Source organism: Mesoplodon mirus (assembly GCF_964341445.2).
Source record: "Mesoplodon mirus genome assembly, chromosome: X".
NCBI classification, from domain to species: Eukaryota; Metazoa; Chordata; class Mammalia; order Artiodactyla; family Ziphiidae; genus Mesoplodon; species Mesoplodon mirus.
Window position 1 is genome coordinate 116,466,728 of NC_138981.1, and position 26,369 is coordinate 116,493,096.

General features: G+C 39.5%; 1 protein-coding gene across 4 annotated transcripts in view; it reads right to left on the reverse strand.

Moving 5' to 3' along the window:
• Window positions 1-222: 222 nt before the first annotated feature.
• Window positions 223-26,369, reverse strand: part of MAP7D3 (MAP7 domain containing 3) — a 35,085-nt gene continuing 8,938 nt past the window's right edge. The window contains exons 6-19 of one of the 4 annotated variants that reach the window (XM_082609044.1): window positions 25,237-25,348; window positions 24,590-24,688; window positions 21,443-21,532; window positions 16,817-17,367; window positions 16,133-16,263; window positions 15,662-15,867; window positions 10,192-10,324; window positions 8,551-8,686; window positions 7,501-7,605; window positions 6,433-6,486; window positions 4,695-4,797; window positions 3,438-3,633; window positions 2,241-2,512; window positions 223-1,656 (exon numbers count right to left, since the gene is read on the reverse strand). In XM_082609044.1, coding sequence (XP_082465170.1) covers window positions 1,649-1,656; window positions 2,241-2,512; window positions 3,438-3,633; window positions 4,695-4,797; window positions 6,433-6,486; window positions 7,501-7,605; window positions 8,551-8,686; window positions 10,192-10,324; window positions 15,662-15,867; window positions 16,133-16,263; window positions 16,817-17,367; window positions 21,443-21,532; window positions 24,590-24,688; window positions 25,237-25,348 — 2,196 coding nt within the window. In that variant the 3' untranslated portion in view covers window positions 223-1,648. Of the gene's footprint in view, window positions 1,657-2,240; window positions 2,513-3,437; window positions 3,634-4,694; window positions 4,798-6,432; window positions 6,487-7,500; window positions 7,606-8,550; window positions 8,687-10,191; window positions 10,325-15,661; window positions 15,871-16,132; window positions 16,264-16,816; window positions 17,368-21,442; window positions 21,533-24,589; window positions 24,689-25,236; window positions 25,349-26,369 lie in introns of all 4 variants that reach the window. The other 3 variants (XM_082609043.1, XM_082609046.1, XM_082609045.1) reach the window with 3 other exon arrangements.

Sequence of the window (26,369 nt, forward strand, 5' to 3'; positions counted from 1 at the left end):
CATTGAAACAGGTGCAGGAAGAAGACCAGAGTTCAAAATTCACATCTTAATGTCCCACGGTGGAACGCCACCAAATTACCAAGTGACTGCAGAGGGGCATCAGAGGATTTGATTACTTACCAGAGGATTTGATTACTTATTGAACATACCGGTTGCCTGTGTTCATAGCTTGGTTAACAACTGGTGTCACCTTTATACCACCACCAGTACATTTTTTATTATTAAAATAAGAATAAAACTTGCTTTACCCGCAAAGTTTATTGTATAGAGCACACACATTTATATGAAGGCGTAACAGTGTTTCAACATGTGAAATCTGTACAGAAAAATATCAGAATCACATCTGTTAAGATGACTGTCTCTGCCTTTTTTATAAAAGAGCTAGTGTATAAAAAGTTTTTAAATCTAAGGCACCAAGCTCTATTCTATAACAAAGATACAGTACTCTGAATAGCAAAGAACTAGGGAATCAGAAAGAATAACTACTTCCTTTTACTAATCGAAGACTGGTGGCTACAAAGAACACAGGCCTGCTTCAAACTATTTGTGATTCACCAGAAAACTCATTAGCATTAGGACCACTAATTTGAATTCAAGTTTTAGTCAATGGTTTAAGCAGGATTCAGTGGATTTCAGGAAATATATATCCTGTGTACACGTGTGTGCGTGTACATTGTGTATGTCTCTGTGCCTATCAAGGGGACCAAAGAATAACACTTCGGTTATGTACTCACTCGCAGCCAGCCGCTAGAAAAAGGCAAGCAAATTTTGATTCCACATCTCAAGCCTGAGTGTATACTGAAGGGCAAGCCTGGAGAGCACAAGCAGAAAAAGATTATACACAGTAAACATTTAGAGGAATTAAACATACCCCACCAGACAACAGCCAAATACTGCCTTATGTACACAATAAAAATAATAACATGTTTTTATAGATAAACCGCAGTATGTACTTCAAAATGAAACACTGACAAAAGCAGGGAAGATGCTAAAGATCACACCTTCTAGGGCTCCCAGTATTTGGGGGTATCAGTGCCTGTGTACGGGGCTGGCAGACTATGGCAGAGTTAGAAATATATGTACATAGCGGTAAAATGTGATTTAATATTTTGCAACCTTCTGTATTTGTATATTAAGAACAATCCAAACAAAGCTCTCGTGAGGAATCTTGAGGCCCTCAAATAAGCCAACATGTTCTCTACAAGATCAAATGTGAGTTTTTATTGGTAAATTAAAGTAATTGTTAAATGGAGTAAACATGATTTTAAGATTTCAAATATATACTGAGAAAAAACTATTCCTCTGGTAGAGATTCTCTTAGAAACTCAAGAGTTAGCACTTTATAAAGACACCCTTGATACACACTCAAACGTGTTGGCAGGAAAACACAAGAACGAGAGACATGAAGATTTTTACAAGAAAACAAAATGACTCTTTACTCAGAACCCTTGCTTGTGGGCAAGAGTCAAGATGATATGAGCATCTTCTGAGATATGTTAAGATGACGTTTTGATGTTTCCCTTTTTTTTTTTTTTGAGAGTCATTTTCTTTGCCAGGTTCAAGTAGGACGTGGAGAAATTCTGAGAGGCGTGCCTGGAGGTCAAAATCCAGAGTTGGAGAATGGCTTCTCTTCCAGGCTGGATGAGGTTTACATATCTGACCAGAGGGAAAAAGAAAAGAAAGAAGGTTAGTAGAGAAAATGCTGGTTCCACAGCAAGTGGGCCCTGGCTCCGCTCTGAGGTGGGCCTGGGACCCTCAGTAGTGCCCCTGGAGTTGCTGACACACTGGTGCTCTTATAAACGTTCCCCAACCCCCAAATGGACCCAAGCTCCTCTCAGTTTCAAAGAGAGCTTCTCAAGGAAAGAAAAACACAGGCCTTTTGGTTTTGGAAACACAAGTTGAGAGCCTAATTCCAAAAAACTCACTAACCCTCTGCCCTGAATGATTATCTGTGTGCTGTAGAGCAGCCAGTGGATCAGGAGCGCAGAGGAACCTGAGGGGTCTGGGGTTTGAAATGAACCCCACTTTGTGTATCTGGCAGGAAATGCAGGCCATAAAAATTAGAATCAAGTCATTTACCCTCTCAAAACTAACTTAATGGAGGGCTCTTCTACATCAACCTAGTTTTAGACCAACCACTGTCTTCTCTCTCACCAAGACAACCTTGGAACAGCTGGAAACACAGGAGGGTTCAAGGTCAACCACCTTTCAAATGAAGTGAAGATGGGATGAGGCCTTACCTGATCGAGCAGAAACAGATTTGCTTGTTTTCTTGTTGTCTATAGGCGGCTGGTGACTTAGGCAGGATGTCATGGGACCTTTCAGATGGTGTTTTCGGCTATCAGGAGGGATACTGGACTTAGGTGGTTCTACCTCGCTTGTGATGTCAATAATCTTGTCACAGACCCAATCCTGTGCCTCTGAATGTAAGCTCTCGGAAGGTCCCATGGTGTTGCTGGTTTCTGCCTTTCCGGTTTTGGCTGCTCGGTTGGCTGTTCTTTTGGTGGAGGATCTGGAAAGAGATATTTTGGTTATAATCCGGATTATCCCCAAACCAAGGCTTTGCCTGAAAGAAGCTTTATTATTTAATTCTAAGAAATGTCTTGGACATAAATAAACTTTCAGAATCACAGAATGGGAAGGCTGGATGGAAGGGACCCTGGAGATGACAGAACACACTGGTTTCCAAGTTGTGTCCTCCCAGGTCCTAGGGCTCCATGGGAACGCTGAGGGGGGCCAGGAGCAGCTGCGCACACAGGGCTCTAGGGACGCTGTCCCTACTGCAAGCAGATCCAGGACACAGCCAGTAAGGCGGAGTGAGGACTCATGTGGGTTTACCAGCTCCAGTGCCCTTTCCACACCATCACCAAGTCTCTTAGCAGATTGTTTCCACAGGCCTTGCAGGTTAATGTCTTTTCAGGCCATTGCCCAAGGAGCCTTCCTTTCCAGGAATCTGGTCCTGTTCTTCTGACCTAACCCTCTGACCCTCAGTTTCCCATATGTACAGTGAGGACTTTAATATCAAACTCAGAGTTGCAAGGAGAATTAAAATAGTTAAAATGCCTGGTATACTGCAGTCACTCAATCAATGTCCCCTTCCCTGACTGTATGAGACAACACTAACCAGCATGAATAAAAGCACAGTTTGGAGTCAGGTGTATCTGGGTTTGAATTTGGGCTCTGCCCTTGAACAGTGGGATGCTGGGCAAATAAGGCCCATAATCTCTGCACGCCTGAGTTTCCTCGCCTGTAAAAATAGGGATGCTCATCCTCACTAAGCAAGGCTGCTGTGGGGATTAGTTTGTTTCTATAAGTCGAGTCCTTGACACAGTGTTTGGTACAAACTAAGAGCTCAGTCAATAATCTCATGCACCATTCTAAGAATGCCAATCATAACCCTTCCAAGTGTATTCTGATGAACTCACCTAGGGACTCACCTGGCACTCTTTGTCTGATTCAAAGGGTCTTTCACTCTTTTTTGTCTGAAGGTTTTCATGTCACAATTTAAAAGTGTTTTTGTCTCTTTACGGATGTAGCTAGAAGTCGCATCTAAAAACACCAGCTTGCAAGTGTTCTTCACATTTTTAAAATGTGTTTTTGGTTTTGTGGATGACTCCATGCCATTTATAAAAGCTAGAGGAAAAAAAAAAAGAGCAACAAGATTAAAACTGGAGTTTCAACAACAAGACAAGCAAGGTGCCTGCCGGCTCGGGAGGGAGCCTGCCTGAAGGCAGGAGCTGTCTCATGGCAGCACTTCCCGGAGCCATGGCCTGGACTACTGCCCAGGGCACAAGCCCAGCCAGCCCTCAAAGCACAAAGCGCCACCTCTAAGGAACTTGCCCTCTCTCCTTTGCCAGCAAAGAATGATGGCCAGAGGGCCAGATGGCACCGCACTTCTCGCCCCTCCTCCTGATGACCCTCTTATTTTAGTCTCACCTCCGACCTCAACCTTTTCCAATGCCCTAAGATGGAGCCTACAGCTCGGCTGCCCCTACTGCTCCGTTCTCATGGCATTCTGGCCAAACTTCTTTTAAGTGTGACCAGCTTGTGGCAGCGCCCCGGTCTGTTCATGTCTGGCTCCCCACTGGCTGTGGTTCCTCGAGGTCCCAGTAGCTAGCAGAGCGCCTGACTTGTGTGTTCGATACCCGCTACGCCATAAAGGGTGAACGAATCGTGTTTTCTCAAGTGCCATTACTGTGGCCATTAAGTGGTTCCTACCCACCAGGGAATGAACGAGACTCAACAATACACCTTAGGGGCACTCGTATCACGACCTGATTCTCATTTTCTCTCAGTGAGGCGGGGAGTGGCATTCTACCTATGGTCAGTCATGAATGCACAAGGTCCTGAACTGCGAGATGCTAGTAAGCCTCACACTGAGCTGAGAAAGAGCTGCCAGTTACAGTCTCTCAGCACAACCCGAAACACAGTAACAGCTGTAGCAGCAGCTAATATTTATTGAGAGTTTGCTATGTGTCAGGCACTGTTAGCACTACATGATCTCACTGCAATCTCACGCCCACCCTAGGGAGAGAACAACATTAGCTTCTCCTGTTTCAGACAGGAAAACTGAACACAGAGAGGTTGAGTAACCTGCTCAAATCCACACAGCTCAGAAGTGGAGAAACCTCTGGATGAGCCTAGACAGTCCAGCTTCTAAATACCGACTAACAGAACTCAGAAGGCAAGCAAACCTGACGGATGCATGTCATCAGAGGAATCACTGTCACTTTCTGACTCGTCCTCATCGTCTGCCTCGTCCTCCTCATATGCATCATTGCTGAATGTTTCTGTATCCTACCATGAAAAATGAAAGTCATGATTACAGCTAATATTCAGTCATCCTGACTTAGTTATTTCAAAGAAGACAGATTTCAGGGATTCCCTGGTGGCGCAGTGGTTAAGAATCCACCTGCCAATGCAGGGGACACGGGTTCAAGCCCTGGCCCGGGAAGATCCCACATGCCCCGGAGCAAGTAAACCCGTGTGCCACAACTACTGAGCCTGTGCTCTAGAGCCCGTGAGCCACAACTACTGAGCCCACATGCCACAACTACTGAAGCCCGCGCACCTAGAGCCCGTGCTCCACAACAAGAGAAGCCACCGCAATGAGAAGCCCGCGCACTGCAACGAAGAGTAGCGCCCGCTCGCTACAACTAGAGCCCGCGTGCAGCAACGAAGACCCAACGCAGCCAAAAATAAAAATAAAATAAATAAATTTTTTAAAAGACAGATTTCACACCTGGATTGATGGCTATTTTTTGTCATTTCAGTTAAAAGGTAAAAAAAAATCTAACCTCTTTGGCCCACAGAATCTACAGAGGACAGGACAGGTGGCCCGTGTCTTGCAGCTAGGGAAAGCCACTCAAGAATGAAAGACTTCCCTGAGTGGGAGCCAAGGGGCAACAGCTTTGGGCTGGCATGGGGGCTCTGCCAAGGTGGGGCCTTGGCTAAAAAAGTTCTTGGCTGCTGCTTGGGGCAGGGCATCTCAGGCCAATGGGCTAAATGATCCTTGAGATGGCAACTCCCAGCACTTTTCAGGAATGACATTTCTATTCTAAATTTTCATGATATGAGTGACCACAACTGGGCAACTGTAAAGAGGCAAAATATCAGTTTTGTAGCTCAGAAGGTAAAGAACACAGAATCTAGGGGGAAAAGACCTTAGATGCACGCAAACCATCAAAAGGGAGGACACTGGGGCCGGGGAGGGAAGGGTGGCGGTAAACAAATACTTATGAGATATACCCTGAAAGCACTAACCATAAAGGAAAGAAACTGCTAAATTTCAGTTCATTAAAATAAGCTTCTGTTTATCAAAAGACATTATGAGAGTGTGAGGCAAACTACTGCACAGGGGCTAATAACTGCAATACAGATGTCCAAAGGGCTCAGAAGCAGAGCAGGTAAAATCTACAGGTCAATAGGAAAAAAGCAAGTGACCGAATGGAAACAGGGGCAAAGGACTTGAAAAGGCGCTTCACCAAAGTGAATCTCCAAATGGCCAATAAGGCACCCGACTCCATTAGTCATCCAAAAATATTGATAAATTCAGCGATGTGAAAATCAAGAACTTCTATGTAGCAGCAGACAGCAAGAAGAAAAGACAAGCCACAAACTGGGAAAAGATATCTGCAACACATACAAGCAAGAAAGGAGAAGTTTCTAGAACACTTAAAGAACTACCAATGAGTAAGGAAAAGACAAGTCAGCCAGAAAGTTTGGGCAAAAGACCTAAACAAGCGTTCCACACAAGAAAAAACATGAAAGCTAACTAAAGGTATGAAAACATGCTCAACCTTTTTAATAATCAGGGAAATGCCAATGTGATGTTATTTCGTTACCACCAGAGATGGGCAAAAATTAAAAAGTCGGCAAGAATGTGAAGCAACAGGAATTCTTATACACTGCTGGTAGGAGCACACAGACTACCTTTGAGGTATTTGAATCTGGCCTTCTTGTCCGCTTCATAATTTCCTCAATTCTCTATTTAAAGGAAAATAAAAATTCAAACATGAAAACAGATTAAAAACAAAACACTGGTCCTGAAGAAGTTGATTATTTCCATGTTCCAGAAGCGGACAATATCAGTGACTGCTCCAACGCCACAGATACAACCGATGCAAGACCCTGGGCCGGCACCTGGGTGCCTTCCTTCTAGCCTAGTTTCATGATCATCTAGAAAACACCCTGAGCAGTGATGGGTGTACTTGTTATCCTAACAGAGAAATCCAAATGACTTCCCACTCCTGATTTTGCCGACGTGGAAGTTTATTACTTAAGACTAAGAACATATTATTGCAAACCAATTAGAACTTGTGAGCATGATTTTAGTCTGAACAGCCCACGCGTGAAGCCGAGTTAATGAAAAAAATGCACCCCAACAATGCAACCCCGTCAGAGGTTCTGTTACTAGAAGGAGCACACGCAGGAGGGATAAGCTTTCCCTTCTTTCCTGAAGGTGAGGGGAGCTGCAGCTCTCTGGCCTCCTCGGGGTGACTGATCTCCTAACAGAGACGCCGTGAAGTACCTTGCCTGGTCCAGGGCCCTCCTTGCTCCAAGACAAGCCACTTGGGTTGTACAAAGTGAGGTCCTACCTTACAAACAGCCTGCGCCTTGGCCTCTCAGGGAAGCCTCCACCTTCTGCTTCTTCCCACTCAGTTGCTGCAATTTCCAGCCCAGCTTAGAAAAAACTCTAACTTCCACCAACCCCTACCATGACCTGAGTGACTCTGTTCAAAGGAGCTTTGTTCCCAGAGATTTGCTGTATAGAGACATCCCTGTAATGGTCATCAGTGGTCCACGAGGGAGAGGGATGATCAGTAAGAGGACATCATTCTAGGGAGAAGGGGCCAGATCCTTGGATAAGAGAGCACAGAGGGAAAACAATCAAGGCTAGCATATCACTTACTTGTCATTTTCAAAAACATGTTTTGATATCATGTGCCCAACATTGTTTTAAACAAAGAATCAAACCCCCCAAACAGAGGGAAGGAGTACCTTTTTCCTTTCTAATCTCTCCTGCAAATTCTGTAACATAATTCTCTCGTGCTCCTTCTTGCGTTTGTCAGCCTCCTCCTGAGCTTTTATTTTGGCATCACTTTTCTAGAAAATTTGTATAAAAATATCATTTAATCTCAATATATCTGAGTGACATCAGTGAAACCGTAAGATGTTATCCAGAATAAAAGAATGTAACCTTTTGATTGAGAGTACCCACATATATAACATTCATGGATCATCAGTTTTCAAACCATTAGCAAAAATATACAGAACTAGCCTAACTATTATCACAAGGATTTACAAGCCACGTTAATCCCCTTCAGGACCTCAGGGTTGTCAGACCACGATCATTTCAAGTATGTATGTGATTATGTAGTCTTCCACTGACACAGGCATCAGAAGCCAAGTCTTACACTTCTCAAAAGCAGCAAGAGGATTCCTAAAGGTACTTTCTCGAGGAATGCAAATGCATACAATCATTTATGTAACATATTAATTGATTTTGATAAATGATACACTAAAACTGGAATATAAATTAGGCTACAACAATAATTTAAACTGAGTATAGTCTGAGCTCAGTTTGGGGGTTTATTTACCTGGTGATTTAAATTTACATGGGTAACATTCTCATCAGTGAATCTGATGAGGCATTCATAGTTTGTATCTTATCTGTTGTGGCGCAGGTGTTAAGTGTCACCACAGAATACAGGGCTGAGAAAACTCACACAGGACGTTTAATCTCTGTGAGCGATCTGGATTTGCCGAAACCAAGCTATAATATTATTTATAGAGACAAACTAAAGGACTGCTCATCTGTAATTTGCTGCTTTCTGCTTTTGTTTCACTTGGAAAACATTCTGGGATTCGGCCAAGGGTGGCTGAGAACAACTCACAGAGACACTGGTAATAGCGAGACTGTAATGTGAATGCAACTAGAGCATGCAGCATCTGCTTGTTTTGTCTTGGAGAAATAGACTTTTGCTTTGGGTTTCTACTGAATTTTAGAATCTGGTTCTCATCCCTTGATCAAGTGGGGAGCCGGCAAACCTGGAGTTCTACTTTTTGGTCTTCTTGTTCTTGACTTCCTTTCTTCTTTATCTCCTTTGGTGGTTGCCCATCTCCAAATTTTGAGAACTCCTCTTGTTGGCCTTCATCTGCTTTCTTTGCTATGTCTTTCATTTTCCTGATGACACAGAATATTTAAATAACTCTTATTATGTGCATTTTTATAGTAAAGCTGCTTGTGTATAGTAATACAATTTCTATTTACACCAGATCCACCACTTTTTCTGTGTTGTTACTACACAGGATTTGCATAATTTCATCTTTTTTAAATGGGGGAAGCTAGCCCTTGGGAGTAGAAAAAGATTTCTATCAAGTAGTGGGCTACTTTGTGTCTTAAAACACAAATGTGCGTGCACACACACACACACACACATATATAAAATCACTCCTTCGTAATTGTTTTAGACGTATGCTCACACCCAGTCTCACATGGGGGTGTGAGAGACGGAATTTAGAGGAGGGTCTGGTGGTGCTCAGAGGAGAAAAGCCCAGTCTACAATGACTGGTATTCAGGGCTATTAAAATGTTAAACCAGCTCTGTTTACATGAAGCAATGAATAATATTCTTCAAGTTATAGGGGTGTTTTTTCTATTCATAATGTCTCCTCCTCCTTTCTCCCAAACCCACGTAAGGTACATGGAAAGCATGTGACTGTGATTCAAGAACACTTAATACTTAAAAACAAAGTCAGGACTGTAGTTATTCTTTGCAGGCAGTGGACAGAGGTGTACATTAGAAGGCCCCAAATCAAATGGGCCTTGAGATCGAAGATCAAGAAACCTTTAGATTGAGGTAGAATGCACACAACTGTACACGACAATGGCAGCCCACAAGTCACTGGAAACCCAGTAAAACACAAGAAGTATCCTTTCCAGGTTTACAATTTTTTTCTTTTTTTGGTAACTTTTTATTTTCAAACTTACAAAAAAGTTTCAAGCAAAGTTGCTTTACCAGTTACTAACCCTATGTGTGTGTATATATTATTTTTTATGAGCCGTCTAAGGATTTCATTCTGAACTAAAAAAAATGTATAAAGAATGTCACTGGGACAAATGGCAAATTGAACTGCTGACTCTGAATTAGAAAATAAAATAATAAATTTCCTGATATTAGTTATTATACTCTGGTTATGTCAGAGAATGCTTTTGTTCTTAGGAAGTATACACGGAGTATTTAGTAGGAAAGGGTCATGATGTATGCAACCTATTCTTAAACAGGTTTACAAATTCTAAAGTTATAAAGGACTTTTGAAATAAAGAAAGGGGCTGATGCCAGTGAATGGCAACAGAAAGAGTCTTGTGTGATCACTCAGGCGCTCCCACTGAGATCCAGGCCCCTGACATGAGTTCAGGTCTCTATGCATCTTTACAGCACACCTGACGGCACATGACACATAGAGACTAAACAGGACCATACACTCGTCTACACACCAGCATCCTGTCTGCTTGAAATGCCCCCCACATTTGTTTAGAAGGCGACGAGTCATTTCTGATTCACACTGAAGAAAAAGTCAGTTACTATTTGAGAATCTATAATACATCTAACTTGAGGATAAAGTGTGACTTCCAGAATTCAGGCCCCAGCCAAGATTTACAGTATAGAAAGGATGATTTTGTGCCAACCTTTGTTCCATCTCTTTTTGTAGTCTTTCTTCCGCTTTTTCTTTTTGTTCACGAGCAAGGCGTCGTTTCTCTGCCAAAATTCTTGTTGCCTCCTCGGCATTCATAGGCCCTGGTGTGCTTTTATTACCAGACTCTAATTTAAATTAACATGTAAAACAGTTAAGTTTAGGGAACTTACTGCCTCTAAGTCCAACAAAGAGGTGCAAGACAACCTGTGATGTTAAAAAAAACCAAACAGTATGTCCCTGGTCTAAAATGTATAAATAAACTATAAGTGATTTATGTAACAGCTTTTGTTCAAAAGCCCAGCTCCCGCCCCCTCTCACCCCCACCCCCCAACAACAGAAGTAGCATATTGTTGATTTTTAACAGCTACCTGTTCCAAAATGAAATAATGTACTCCTGCTTTGGTTTAGCTGTTTTGAGATACCTGACTGAATTGCCTCTATGGGAAAAAACTTAAGATATACTGAATATAGAGGAAGACAAGCTTATGCTCGGTCCAAATGAAGTGTACAGATCTTTTATTTTTTAAGTTATTTTGTCATGCCATGCAGCTCGCAGGATCTTAGCTCCCTGACCAGGGATCGAACCTGGGCCCTGGCAGTAAAAGCATCGAGTCCTTAACCACTGGACCGCCAGGGAATTCCCTCAAGTGTATAAATCTTAATTACTCGATTAAACAAAAATATATCCAGCGTACATTGTGCATCATCTTTACTAAATATATACTGTTTAGCTAACTGTTATAATAGTATGCTAACATATTTGGTTGATCATAAAGTGGCTAACTGTAGATAACCAAAGAAACCAAGACTATCAGTAAAGTAAGGTGACCACATGGAGGCATAAAATTTTAGTTCATGTGACATATTTGTTTTAAGTATGACGAATTTGTTTTAAATAAACTACATACAAAAATGAGGATTTCAGGGCTTCCCTGGTGGCGCAGTGGTTGAGAGTCCGCCTGCTGATGCAGGGGGCATGGGTTCGTGCCCCGGTCCGGGAAGATCCCACATGCCATAGAGCGGCTAGGCCCGTGAGCCATGGCTGCTGAGCCTGCGTGTCCAGAGTCTGTGCTCCGCAATGGGAGAGGCCACAACAGTGAGAGGCCCGCGTACCACAAAAAAAAAAGAGGATTTCAAAAAATCAGGAATAAATAATTTGTAATAAAAAGATCATTTCTGTTACAAAGAATTCACAGTGGAATTCCTTCAAAAAGCAAAAATCACGAGTGTATTTAAAATTAAGTAATGTCAATGGATATTAAGAATGCATGTAATACCAAAAAAGAAAATTACAGGCCAATATCTTTGATGAATATAGATGCAAAAATTCTCAAAAAAATGTTAGCAAACCAAATCCAATGACACAAAAAAGATCATACACCATGATCAAGTTGGATTCATCACAGGGTCACAAGGATGGTTCAACAAACGCAAAGTAATCCATGTGATACACCACATCAACAAAAGAAATGACAAAAACTACATGATCATCTCAATAGATGCAGAAAAGGCTTTTGATAAAATTCAGCATCTCTTCATGATAAACTCTTACCAAAGTTGGTATAGAGGGAACATATCTCAACATAATAAAAGCTTTGACAAACCTACAGCCAATCTAATACTCAAAAGTGAAAAGTTAAAAGCCTTCCTGCTAAAATCTGGAACAAGACAAGGATGCCCACTCTCACCACTTCTATTCAACAACAGTATCGGAAGTCCTAGCCATAGCAATCAGAGAAGAAAAAGAAATAAAAGGTATCCAAATTGGAAGCAAAGAGGAAAATTGTCATTATATGTAGTTGACATGATATTATACATAGGAAACCCACACAAGACTCCACACAGAAACTACTAGAACTGATAAACAAATTCAAATTTTTGCATCTATATTCAACAAAGTAGCAGGATACAAGATTAACATACAGAAATCCATTGCATTTCTTTACACTAACAATGAAGTATCAGAAAGGGAAAAAAATCCCTTTTAAAATTGCATCAAAAACAATAAAACACTTAGGAGTAAACCTGACTAAGGAGATAAGAGTTATATGTGGAGAACTATAAAACATTGATAAAGGAAACTGAAGATGATTTCAAGAAATGGAAAGATATCCCATGCTCTTGGGTTGGAAGAATTAATATTGTTAAAATGGCCACACTACCCAAAGCAATCTACAGATTTAATGTGATCCCTATCAAATTACCCATGACATTTTTCACAGAACCAGAACAAATAATCCTAAAATTTTTATGAAACCATACATAAAAGACTCAGAATATCCAAAGCAATCTTGAGGAAAAAGAACAAAGCTGGAGGCATAACCCTCCCAGACTTCAGACAATACTACAAAGCTACAGTAATCAAAACAGTGTGGTACGGGCACAAAAACAGACATATGGGTCAGTGGAACAGAATATAGAGAGCCCAGAAAAAAACCCACGTATCTACGCTCAATTAATCTTCGACAAAGGAGGCAAGAATATACAACTGGCAAGACACAGTCTCTTCTGTAAGTGGTGTTGGGAAAGCTGGACAGCCACATGTAAGTCAATGAAATCAGAACACTCCCTCACACCATACACAAAAATAAACTCAAAATAGCTTAAAGACTATTAAAATATAAAACAGGACACCATAAAACTCCTAGAAGAGAACATAGGCAAAACATTCTGTCATAAATCGTAGCAATGTTTTCTTAGGTCAGTCTCCCAAGGCAACAGGAATAAAAGCAAAAATAAACAAATGGGACCTAATCAAACTTATAAGCTTTTGCACAGCAAAGGAAACCATAAGCAAAACAAAAAGCCAACCTATGGACTGGTAGAAAATATCTGCAAATAATGTGACCTACAAGGTCTTAATTTCCGAAATATACAAACAGCTTATACAACTCAGTAACAAAAAAATGAAAGCCTAATCAAAAAATGGACAGAACTAAATAGACATTTCTCTAAAGAAGCCATATAGATGACCAAAAGGCACACGAAATGATGCTCAACACCACAAATTATCAGAGAAATGTAAATCAAAACTACAATGAGGTATCACCTCACACCGGTCAGAATGGCCATCATGAAAAAGTCTACAAACAATCAGTGCTGGAGAGGGTGTGGAGAAAAAGGAACCCTCCTACACTGCTGGTGGGAATGTAAATTGGTAGAGCCTCTATGGAGAACAGTATGGAGGTTCCTTAAGAATCTAAAAATAGGGGGCTTCCCTGGTGGCGCAGTGGTTGAGAGTCCGCCTGCCAATGCAGGGGACACGGGTTCATGCCCTGGTCCGGGAGGATCCCACATGCTGCGGAGCGGCTGGGCCCGTGAGCCATGGCCGCTGAGCCTGTGCGTCCGGAGCCTCTGCTCTGCAACGGGAGAGGCCACAACAGTGAGAGGCCCGCGTACTGCAAAAAAAAAAAAAAAAACAAAAAAAAAAAACCTAAAAATAGAGCTACCATATGATCTTGCAATCCCACTCCTGGGCATATATCTGGAGAAAACCATTAATTCGAAAAGATACGTGTACCCCGTTGTTCACAGCAGCATTATTTACATTAGCCAAGACATGGAAGCAAACCAAATGTCCATCGACAGAGGAGTGGATAAAGAAGATGTGGTACATATATACAATGGAATATTACTCAGCCATAAAAAAGAATGAAATAATGCCATTTGCAGCAACATATTAGGACCAAGACGTTATCATACTAAGTGAAGTAAGCTAGACAGAGAAAGACAAATAATATATGATATCGCTTATATGTGGAATCTAAGAAAATGATACAAATGAACTTATCTACAATACAGAAATAGACTCACAGCCATAGAAAACAATCTTATGGTTACCAAAGGGGAGGGGTGGGGAGGGATAAATTAGGAGTTTGGGGGCTTCCCTGGCAGCGCAGTGGTTGAGAATCTGCCTGCCAATGCAGGGGACACCGGTTCGAGCCCTGGTCTGGGAAGATCCCACATGCCGCGGAGTAACTAGGCCCGTGAGCCACAATTACTGAGCCTGTGCGTCTGAAGCCTGTGCTGCACAACAAGAGAGGCCGCGATAGTGAGAGGCCCGCACACCAGGATGAAGAGTGGCCCCCGCTTCCCACAACTAGAGAAAGCCCTCGCACAGAAACGAAGACCCAACACAGCCATAAAAAATAAATAAATAAATATTTTTTTTAAAAAAATTAGGAGTTTGGGATTAAAATATACACACTACTATATATATATATATATATTTTTTTTTTAATTTACTGTACTTTAATCTGAAGGATCAAATCTATTACTAGTCATAGAATTCACTGTATGGGTTTTTGTGTGTGTGTGTGTGGTACGCGGGCCTCTCACTGTTGTGGCCTCTCCCGTTGCGGAGCACAGGCTCCGGACGCGCAGGCTCAGTGGCCATGGCTCACGGGCCCAGCCGCTCCGCGGCATGTGGGATCCTCCCGGACCGGGACACGAACCCGTGTCCCCTGCATCGGCAGGCAGACGCCCAACCACTGCGCCACCAGGGAAGCCCAACACACTACTATATATAAAACAGAAAACTAACAAGGACCTACTGTATAGCACAGGGAACTATACTCAATATCTTGTAATAACCTATAATGGAAGAGAATGTATAAAAAGAATGTGTATATTTATATACATATATATGTATAACTGAATCACTTTGCTGTACACCTGAAACTAACAGAACATTGTAAGTCAACTGTATTTCAATTAAAATTAAAAAAAAAAAAAACAGAAACAGACTCACGGACATAGAAAACAAACTTACGGTTACCAAAGGGGAAAGGAGCAGGGGGAGGGATAAATTAGGAGTTTGGGATTAGCAGATATGAACTGCTATATATAAAATAGATAAACAATAAGGTCCTACTGTATAGCACTGGAAACTACATTCAATATCTTGAAATAACCTATAATGAAAAAGAATATGAAAAAGAACACATATATAGCTGATTCACTTTGTTGTATACCAGAAACTAACACAACATTGTAAATCAACTGTACTTCAATTAAAAAAAAGAATGGCAAAATACCAATATGATACTTTTTGGAACCCACATACTGACCTGACACATGTATGGTCTATGTATGGAAACTGCCCTACAGCTCCTGAAGGAAACCTGCTCAGCCACAAATGGCTGGGGTGCTCTCTCCAAGGATGGAAAATACCTTAGGGCCATCCACTATCGGAGCTGGAAGGAAATGCAGGCACCACCTAGACCATGGCACTCATCCAACCCATCCATACTTCCAGTATCAGCTCCAAAAATGGGGGTAAGAAGTTCCAGCAAGAAAAAAAAAAGTAGTGTGCCAGCGTCACTGGTGAAATTCTCTTTATTTAAAAGAAAGTTCGCTTCCTAAAGTTCTCTGAACTGGGGAATAAAATGACATTGACAGTTCCCAAACTACCTTAAGATTTTCTGTGTTGCTGAAATGAACTTCTTAGTGAAGGAACTCACCTTCACAGATCATATCCTTTTGGCTTGCAGCCTCAGAGCTGTTAATGGTGTTAGAGATGGCTTCACTTTTCATTCCAATAGTACCTAATGCATTTTGTGCAAATACGGTACGCTGCACAGGAATTACTCTACAGGAAAAAGAAAACTGTGTCGACTGTTTTGACATGACGGGTGAAGGTGACGGGGGGCGATTCTTTTGGATTTGCCTGCTGGGAAAAAGTAATAGTTAATGGGGGAAGTCTGGTATGGTTTTGTAATACATATGTGATGATTTTTAGTGTACTATTTCATAAACTATAATGTCTTGACTTTATGATATGATATTTTATAACAGACAAAGGTAAACCTATTTTTAAAGGCTTTTCCCTTTATATTTACATTACCATGCATACTACATTATTTATGAAACACTGATGTGAAATTTATCCTGGTAAAATACGTATCAGGAACAGTGGCAAATAAGCTACTTACCTAGCACTGATGGGAGATGGAGGACACCACCTGCTTGTAGGAGAAGATGACCATCTATAACACGGTATCTGTGATGGTGGTAGGTGCTTCTTCGTTACTGGGTTTGAGGCCTGTTTGTCCGTTTCTGATTTCTGAACAAATCAATACAATCAGATAAGAAATTACTAGCATTACCTTTTGCAGCTGGCTTTTCAAGAGAAAAATATTCTGAATAACATATAATTATAGCTCCTTAAACTCCCAATTTTCCTTTCATGCATGAGAATAAGGTACAGAGATACATTCTTCCAGACTAACAATTTATATTACACAATTCAAGCATGTCATAAAAATAATTTAAAAGAATTCTTTTACTTTAAAACCTACTTTTATTTTTAAATCCTAACTGAGGTTTGCAATAGTTCTCAAAAACATTCCTTCAGAGTTTAGAAACACTGTTCATATAAACTGCTTTATTTTGTCTCTTCTACTAAAAATGAACTAATATTCCAGCTTTGGGGGGGTAAACTCTGTGACAACGAATATCATATCATTTTAAATTATTAAAGTGAATTTATTTTATTTTATCACAGAACGCTATAAATAAGAAGTTGCTTATGTTGTGAAATCTGACCTATCATAATCTATACAACAAAACATACAGATTTTAATAGAAAATTTCTCAATGAAAGGCACTTGTCGAACCTGTGGAGAGTCTTTCATTTTTACCTTGGAAGACATTCCCATGGTCACCTCAGGGGAGGCCTCGGGGGGCGCCTCCATACTTGCCTCAGAGGGCACTTCTGTGCTCTCCTCTGGGGATGCTTCCACGTTCGCCTCAGGAGATGCTTCCACGCTCGCCTCAGGAGATGCTTCCACACTAGCCTCAGATGACGCTTCCGTGCTCACCTCTGGGGATGAGTCCATGCTCACCTCTGGGGACGGATCCACACTCGCCTCAAGGGACAGATCCTCGCTTGCCTCAGGTGATGTTTCCATGCTCGTGGGGGGTGTTCCTGCGCTCGCCTCGGGGGATACATCCAAGCTTGCCTCGGGGGGTGCTTCCACGCTCACCTCTGGGGGCACTTCCACACTCGCCTTGGGGGCCGTTTCCACGCTTGTCTTGGAGGGTGTGTCTACTTTCTCCTGGGGAGGTATTACCACTGTTGACTTGTGAGGCACTATGGTACTCTTCAATTCATCACTGCTACGCTTAAGCAGGGGCATGTTTACATATTGGAATATATTGTGGATGCCTGTAGGTAAATGAGGACAGAGGGTGAAATTCCACACAGCTAGAAATTAGATAAGACAGAAATGCACCATGTAACAATATAAACACAAAAAGAGACTGCGTTTATTAGGAAATGACAGGGATTACACACAACACAGAAATGTTTACTGAAATGGATCACAGACGTAGAACAGAAGCATCACAAAGTTGGTACTTCAAAAGCAGCACCACCACCAAGAGAGGCATTGTGAAAAGAACAGTCCACTCCAGATGAAAATAAGATGCTTCTCCAAAGCTGATGTTTGCCGTAAGCCGTTTCTATTTTAATCACACTATAGTTCAGAATGATTTTCATAGAAAATTACAAGACCTTCAACGCTTTTTAAAAGTAATCTAAACAATGTCACCAAGGCCAGGGATCTTACCATTACAGGTGATTACATAAGGCATTCTATATATGATCGTTTTAAAATAGAGTATAAAAAAGTATTTTCTCACCCATACTAAAAATTGTAATAAGACATTAATCAGAATGGGCTGGATCTCCAACGTCTCTTCCAGCTTTAACAATCTAAATATTTTTAGCCTAACAAATGGACAAAAATTATAATATCCGGTACCAGCTAAGATAGAGGAAAGGGATAATACCAATGTTGGGAACCAGGCAACCTCATGCACTGCTGGTGGAAGTATGGATTGGTATATGCTCCCTGGGAAGCATTTTGGCAACAGTGTATCAAAAGCCATTCTAAAAAGTACACACTCGGGACGTCCCTGGCTAAGAATCTGGCTTCCAATGCAGGAGACAAGGGTTCGAGCCCTGGTTGGGGAACTAAGATCCCACATGCCGCGGGGCACCTAAGCCTGCACGCTCTAGAGCCCACGTGCCACAACTAGAGAGCCTGTGTGCTGCAACTACTGACCCCATGCGTGCACACCAGAGAGAAGCCTGTGCACCACAACAAAGATCCCGCATGCCGCAACTAAGACCCAACGCAGCCAAATCAATCAATCAATCAATATTTTTTTAAAATAAAAAGTCCACACTCTTTGTTCTTGCAATTTCACTTTTAGGTTATTCTGAAGAAAAAATCAGATAAATAAATGAAAATGTATGTATGAGATTACTTACTACAACACTGTTTAATAATATAATTTAATAATTATATTTAAATATAATCTAAATATTCAACACAAAACTTGGACTATACTAAGGCAGTCATTAAGAGTAATAATATACAATTTTTGGACATAGAAAATGGTATATGTTGAGTTTAAACAAAAGCAGGTTATGATCCCATTCTATTAAAAAATATGTAAACGCAAAGAAAAATATTGTTATCAGTGGGTATTAGAATAATAGAAAATTATATTTAAATTTTTTCTATACTAAATATTTATTGCTTTATAATAAAGTGAATTTTTTTTTTTTTTGGCCATACCACGTAGCTTGTGGGATCTTAGTTCCCCGACCAGGAACAGAACCTGAGCCCTCGGCAGTGAGAGCATGGAGTCCTAACCACTGGACCACCAGGGAATTCCCTAAAGTAAACATTTTAAGGAAGGTATTTGGTGGTGGCTTTCTAAAGTCTTGGTAAATATAAGACTCGGTTATTTTTTAGTCCCTCACTTTTGGTAGAGAAAGCATTTTACTTACATACTTGTATGTGCCTAAACAGTCACTTATTTAACACTGACTGCTACAGAAAATATAGTAAGTATAATAACTAGATTTCTAATAGCTACAGAAATTTAAGCCAAATATTGAGGTTTTTGATAGGAGTAATATATTAAAATAAAATGAAAGTAATTAGAATACCTTACAATAGACTCAGGGGAGACTGGTAGAAAATAATCTGACACACATACAACTAGGCATAAACAAAGTTGGGGATTTGAACCAAGAGAAGTAAAGCTGCACTACCACAAAGTCTATGACAGCACTTTGGTTTACTAATCATACGGATATTGACATAAAAATAAGCAGAGGGGGTGGGATATATTCTGGAAAGGAAAAAGTGGAGAAAAAAAGACAAAAAGGATGGGAACAATGCACTAGAGCTCTCCATTACTAAGGACTTACTATCTAAAGGCATGTCTAACATGATATGTAACCTATAAATGAGAAAATCCACATAACCCTGAAGATCTGTTTTATTTTGCTAACAATCTTTATGTTCTTAATTAAAAGCTAAAGAGCCACTCAACGTTATTCTTCCACATTTTAAGAAAAAAAGAAGGGTGGAGTAGGACACTTTCTCCCTTGATATTATTTAAGTTTTTCTATATTTTTAAAATCCAGTACTTTTTACAGTACTGTGATACACTTAAACACAGGTTAAGAAACCCACTGTTTTACAATTTAACAACCAAAGGTCCCTATCTCATCCTATAAATTACACTGATAACTATTCTACCCTGTTAGAAATCATAAATATGCAACATAAAATGTTGGGTAGAATCACTCACTTGCAAAGTATTGATTCAAATTATTTTTATGCCTTACTGTAAAAAACTAAGCGATACAACCTACTTTTAAGCACAAATATTAACACTTTCAGACACTCTACTCTATGCCTGTTACCTGGAGTACTGCTTCCAGAAATTAATAATGAAGCAGTACTTTTGGTCCTGGCTACTGATGCTTTTGTTGGGATGAACAGGCGACGGATTAAATTATTCTCCCAAAGACCAGTGTATAGCTGACAAACTAAATGATGAGAACAAACAGAAAGGATTTGATCTGAGGTCTCACAAATAAATGCAAAGCAAGAAGGAGCAATGTGAACTGCTGCAAATGATAACTTTCCCAGCCTAAAAGCAGAGGCAACGAGAGCCACACATATATAACAGGACTGAAAACTGCCACCTGATGGGACTACACTGTTAGGGAAAAGAATACCTGAATAGAGGGGCAAAGGCCCCAGCATACCACAATAACCCCAAAGCAGGAATCCAGGTAATGTATCTAGCAGAACCATACCCAATGTATGGAGTCTCTACAGAGAAACTCACACGTGGAGAAAATAGTTGTACATGACAAAACAACTCTGACATTGATTCCTCCAGATGTATGTCACTGACAGTCATATTGGTCAAGTCGATTGCCAATAGCTCCAACAGACTGAGTGAATTATTCTGTTAAAAGTAAATCTTGTCAATAGCTTGCTCCAATAAATTTTTATGTTCAAAAAGATCCCTGTGGGGGCTTCCCTGGTGGCGCAGTGGTTAAGAATACACCTGCCAATGCAGGGGACACGGGTTCGAGCCCTGGTCCGGGAAGATCCCACATGCCGTGGAGCAACTAAGCCCATGAACCACAACTACTGAAGCCCACGTGCCTAGAGCCCGTGCTCTGCAACAAGAGAAGCCACTGCAACGGGAAGCCCACACACCGCGATGAAGAGTAGCCCCTGCTCGCCGTAACTAGAGAAAGCCCGTGCACAGCAACAAAGACCCAACACAGCCAAAAATAAAAATAAATAAATTTATAAAAAAAAAAGAAAAAAAGATCCCTGTGACAATGACATTTGTTATAACAGGATGTGACCTGAATCAATTAAATGGAGAGTCTTCTGTAAGTGAACAGTTTGTTACGGAAAAAAAAGGAAAATCATGTTTAAAAGGGAAAACTTAGGGGGGTGTTAGAAACAACTTTACATAAAGAAGTACTTCAGTAATAATTTTGAAATCTAGTGTGTAATCATCAGCAGTGCAAACACGCCCAAAGGATAGATGTGGATTATGCTGTGAAGCAACAAAGCAAAGCTTTGAAGTTCAAAATGTTGCCGGTAATTTAGAACTTCAATGTGCGAACTGATGAAACGTTTGAAGGGAATCAAGTGCTTCAGGACAACTCTGTCTATACCAACATGCTGTGATCTAGCTCCTCAGCTTCATTGCAGAATTATATATTTCATTTAAAGAGACTCTTCTGGCTTCAGCCAAATAAGCATGGCACCAAAGTACATTTCTTAGTTAAAGAAGGGATATTTTGGCTTCCAATGTTTTGGAATGGCCTTTCAAGCAGCTGAATGTTGACATAAGTATAACACTTTTAAACCACCATTTAAGATCGGTACATAGAAATAACTAACCAGGTGTTTTTTCTTCCACTTGTTCTGTAGATGAATGCAGTTTGCTACATCTTCTATTCAGAGATGAGCTTCTCCTCTTTTCTGTTGTTTCTGGAGATCAAGGGCAAAGAATATTACCTTTTACAAGCTGTTTATATATATTATTTCAGGGGTGAGCCACCCGTTTCCAAACATTTTTTATCTTATTTAAATTTCAAGTATTATGCAGAAATTTTACATGCCCAAACTTAAAACTAGTTTACTCTTTAAGTAAGTTATCCGAAGTGAAATAAAATTATTTAGGAAACAGTAAAAATTGAGCAGGAAAATCAGATACTTACAACATCGAAGTTCCCAAATTAGGAATATACATTTAATTTTGGACACAGTCCATAACATCTATTACTAAAGTAATTTATAGTTTAGTTTTAACTTGTTTTTTTTTTTTGGCTGTGCCGCACGGCTTGCGGGATCTTAGTTCCCTGACCAGGGATTGAACCCAGGCCACGGCAATGAAAGCACCGAGTCCTAACCACTGGACTGCCAGGAAAGTCCCTTAACTAGCATTTTTTAAATAAAAATGATCATTAACATTTGGTATAGATGTCACAATTTTAGCAACCCAAACCAGTCATATGGGAAAAGACACTTTTGTGTCTTTTCCATTTCACTTCAAATATTATGGCTCAGGATACTGATGAAAGTCTTTAAAGAAGAACTGCTCTTTTGGGAACCTCTAAATTAAAGTACATATGACAATATACCGTCTTGTGAAAATTCTTGAATTGATAATGTAATTGCACAGCATGAACCACAGAAGTGTAATCAATTCGACCATGTGATGAAATCACCTATCCCTCATTATCACACTGCAAGAAATGACAAAATAGTGTGAACAGTTATTATAAGTCAGCAGTGAGCAGAAGAAAAACAGACTATTTGAATCAGTCAAGATTTAAAGCAACGCTATTTAAAATATCACAGGTTAGATTATGAACTTCATTTGAGTTTGAAATGTTCACCTCTCTGGATTGAACAGGTTTTATTTCAATTTGAAGGGATTTTACAAAGGTAAGCCACTGACAATATTGATTTTATTTTCAATAAAATTATTGGAATCATTAATTTAACGGCATTCATCATTTCAGAGTGTGCAATATACTGTAACTTTAAGCAAATTCTTTCATAAAGTATCTTCCACACATACCTTCTTCTATTAAAAAGTTACTTGGAATTGTTCCTTCAGTGCAATTCAACTAATTATTAACTTGAAAGTCATCATCTGTCCCTTCTCTTTACATGTCTCATTGATACAGCAGGCACACATGTTAATGAAAACACACTAGTGTTTGCTCATTATATTAAAAATGTAATAAATAACTGCAAGAATTCTCTGCTAATTCCTCCAAGCAATTAGATAGTAAAACATGGCCAATGCTTATGAAACAATTAAAAGAAATTAAAATGAAAGTATATAAACATAACATTGCAATGAATGTTACCTAATTTTTCTAAAGGATTGAGTTTGTGAATAATAAATTAATTACGTGACAAGCAAGGTGCTAGAGAATATCTTCCCGCATTAATCTATGAATGAACCTGGGCTATACATAAAAGTGCTCTGGGAAAGCATACTGAGGGTAAGGGTGGAAAGTGGATCAACGTTTGTTGGACCATTACAAGAGAAAATTAGATGCACCAAGACTGACAAACAATCAAAGACCTCTCAAGTTCATCGTTGGAAACTGTTAAGAGTTCTAAAAGTACAAATAACGTAAGGATGAACAAAACAAAAATCCTTTTCAACATACTAAAACTATAATATTTAGACAAAAATGGAAATGGTTCCTACTAAGTTAACCACTGCTACAATTAACTAATTATACTTTAAATGAGGTCCAGAATCTTTTTCTGTAGTGGAATTTTAGAGCAATCAGCATGGCTCAAAAAACTGCCAAGGCACCTAATAATACAAAAGAAACATTTTTAATTCAAACTATAATTATGCCTTTGTCTCAATTCACAAGGTACAAAGGTGGTATTTCTTCTTTTCTTATGGCTAAGTTTGAGGGAATGATGTGGAATATGTCTGCCATGTCTTTTTCCTGCCCAGATCACTTCTGTTTTTTTCTCCGTATGGGTATGGTTGTCTAATCCATTTCAATTATCAATGAGAAGCACCATGTACTACAAGCCAGAAATGGTCATTGACACACACTCTGGTAAAGATTTTTTTAAAGATAAGGAACTCTAGGGAATTCCCTGGCTGTCCAGTGGTTAGGACTCCGTGCTTTCACTGCGTAGGGTACGGGTTCAATCCCTGGTCGAGGAACTAAGTAAAATCCCACAAGCGGGGCAGCCAAAAGAAAAAAAAAGGAACGCTAATTAAAAGTGCAAACACTAAGAGCAAAAGGTATTTGAAGTATCCATAGTAGATAACTTTATTTTAAAGAACACTGCATTACCTCTAGGAAGAGTTGTAAAGTGGAGCTTAGCAATACTTCTCTCATTAAACACTGTTACCACTTTATTTGCTTTGGGGGAAAACAAGGACTTGCTAGTGGAATGTACAATTTAAATACCATGATCCATCTATCAAATGACCAAAATATAAACCATAAGTAAGTATGGTGGAGTGGAAATCACCTAATTTCTTGGGGTCTTAACTATACAACTAGGAAGGTAATTATAGTTGCCTGTCAACTTTATATATATGTGAAGCAGATCAACCTGTCCACTGTTTTATATATATATGCTATTATTTTCCTTAAATGAGGTAATATTCATGAAACTTAATGAAAATTGAATGACTAGTCTAGTCCCTAGAAAAAGTGATTTCATTTATAGGTTAGACAGAATATGAATTAATTCTAAAATAAATTATTGTGCCACCTAATGGCAATGTCTCTTGGTCAAAATATGTTTCATATTTGTTGGGCTACCTAAGCCCAACAAACCCATCTGATATGATTAGTACACAAATCAAGAAACAAGGATTTATACTGATGAAAATACAGAATAGTAATGACCATCTCTACTGTAAAACAACGTGGTGCTCTTCTGAAATGTCCTACAATCTAAAGAATAAAAGTGGTACTGTGGAAATACATATAAAGAATTGATTTCATTGGTTTGAAACTCAGTAGAATACCTGAAATAACTACTTACTCCTGGCAATAGAATTTTGAGGACTTGCAGATGACATTTGTTTATGTAATCCAGAAGTCCCCTGTTCAAGCTTTTCAGTAGATACAGAATGTCTGTTGGCTGAGAAAAGATATAAGATTTACTGTACTCATATTTAAAAAAGCATCACTAGCTGAAACAAAATGAGTTCATGATGTACTTCTATGGAGCATAAACGTGTATTAATTAGGTACACAATGCTCACTGTCAGTCATTCCTTACAAACTATATAAATTTAACTTACATTTTATGCAACTGTATAGAATTATGTCCACACATAGGAAAAATTTACAGTACATCAATATTAAACAGGACTATTTTTAAAATATGCACTGGGTAAAGCTGTGTAAAGCTTATCAATTATTATTCATTTTTACACTGATTACAAGTTTAAATGGTAAGATTTTGGATATAGTGGATAAAATAAAATTACTACAAAATTTCACCTGGTTCTTTGGCGATCTCACATGACACAAATTTAAACGCATGCCAAAGAGTAAGTACATGGCAGTGTTTTCACCTAGGATACAAAGCTCAAAACCTTTTGTAGTAAATGCAACCTTATACTAGGAGCCAATATTTACATGTGAAAATGAATGAACTTAAAGTTTAGTAGTTGAATTAATTACCAGTTTTATTCTGAGAGTTTACTGTTGTAGAGCCTTCCCATGACCATCTTTTTTGATGATCAACACGGCTGCTCCGCTCCAGTGTACGATGAAGGGCAGCTTTGAATCTCTCCTATTTAAAATAAATGCCAACAAATGTTTACATATGCATTATATTGGTTAGTATAATTTTGATCTGTTGGTTATAAAATACCCCCACTACCAAATTTTTCAATCAGGCAAATTTTTTTAATGAAAGATAGAACTGGAAACATCTCAGGTAAAAAGTTAAAGTTCAATACATCTCGGGTATCAATCCACATTCTCCCGAATAACTAGGTTTTAATCTTATGGGCATGAATCGAGGAGCTGACTGTGCTTCCCTCTTTGCTTATATCATTAGGAAATTTAGAACCAAACGTGTAGCCTATTCTAGCAACTATACAAAGACTGAGTGGTACACTTTGGTGTATGCTAATCATACCTTATGTTTTATTATTTTCTTACTTTAATTTCCCCCTCTGCTTGATTCCCTCAACCACTTATTTTCTCATCTGGTTGTGGTATGTCTTTTTTAAAATACACCTTAAATTCTTTGTAGAATGAGGCAGGAAAAACAAATCAACTAATACACATATGTGAAATCTATGCCAGATCATCTGTTATAACCACATTTGTAACATCTTAAATTCTAGTGTTAACTAATCAAATTTTTAAAAAGAGATGTGTTTGTCTTGACCTCAGCTTCAGTTTGAACTGGGCAGGATAACAGCTCTACAAATGTAAATGCTACACTGTGGTGAAACAAGGCCACTGCTGGAAATGAGAGGCAGTTTTCTTTTCTCAGCTATTCCTCACCCTGTGCTGTAACACACCATGGACTACACTCAGGTAAGCAAATCAACTCAGGGCCAGAAGGTTTCCTATTCTTCTCTGACAACAATCGTTTCATAGCAACATCATCCTTACGATGTTCCCATCATTTCTCTGAGGGCAAACAGGGTAAACGTACTAGGAAAACAGAGAGTCACCCATATCCTCTGAGGAGAAAAGCAACTGCAATTCTTAAAATAAAATTGATCTAATGGCAATATTTTAAAATTATATTTTCTAACAGAAAGTAAGTTTTTCTAAATTACTTAGACACCCAAAAA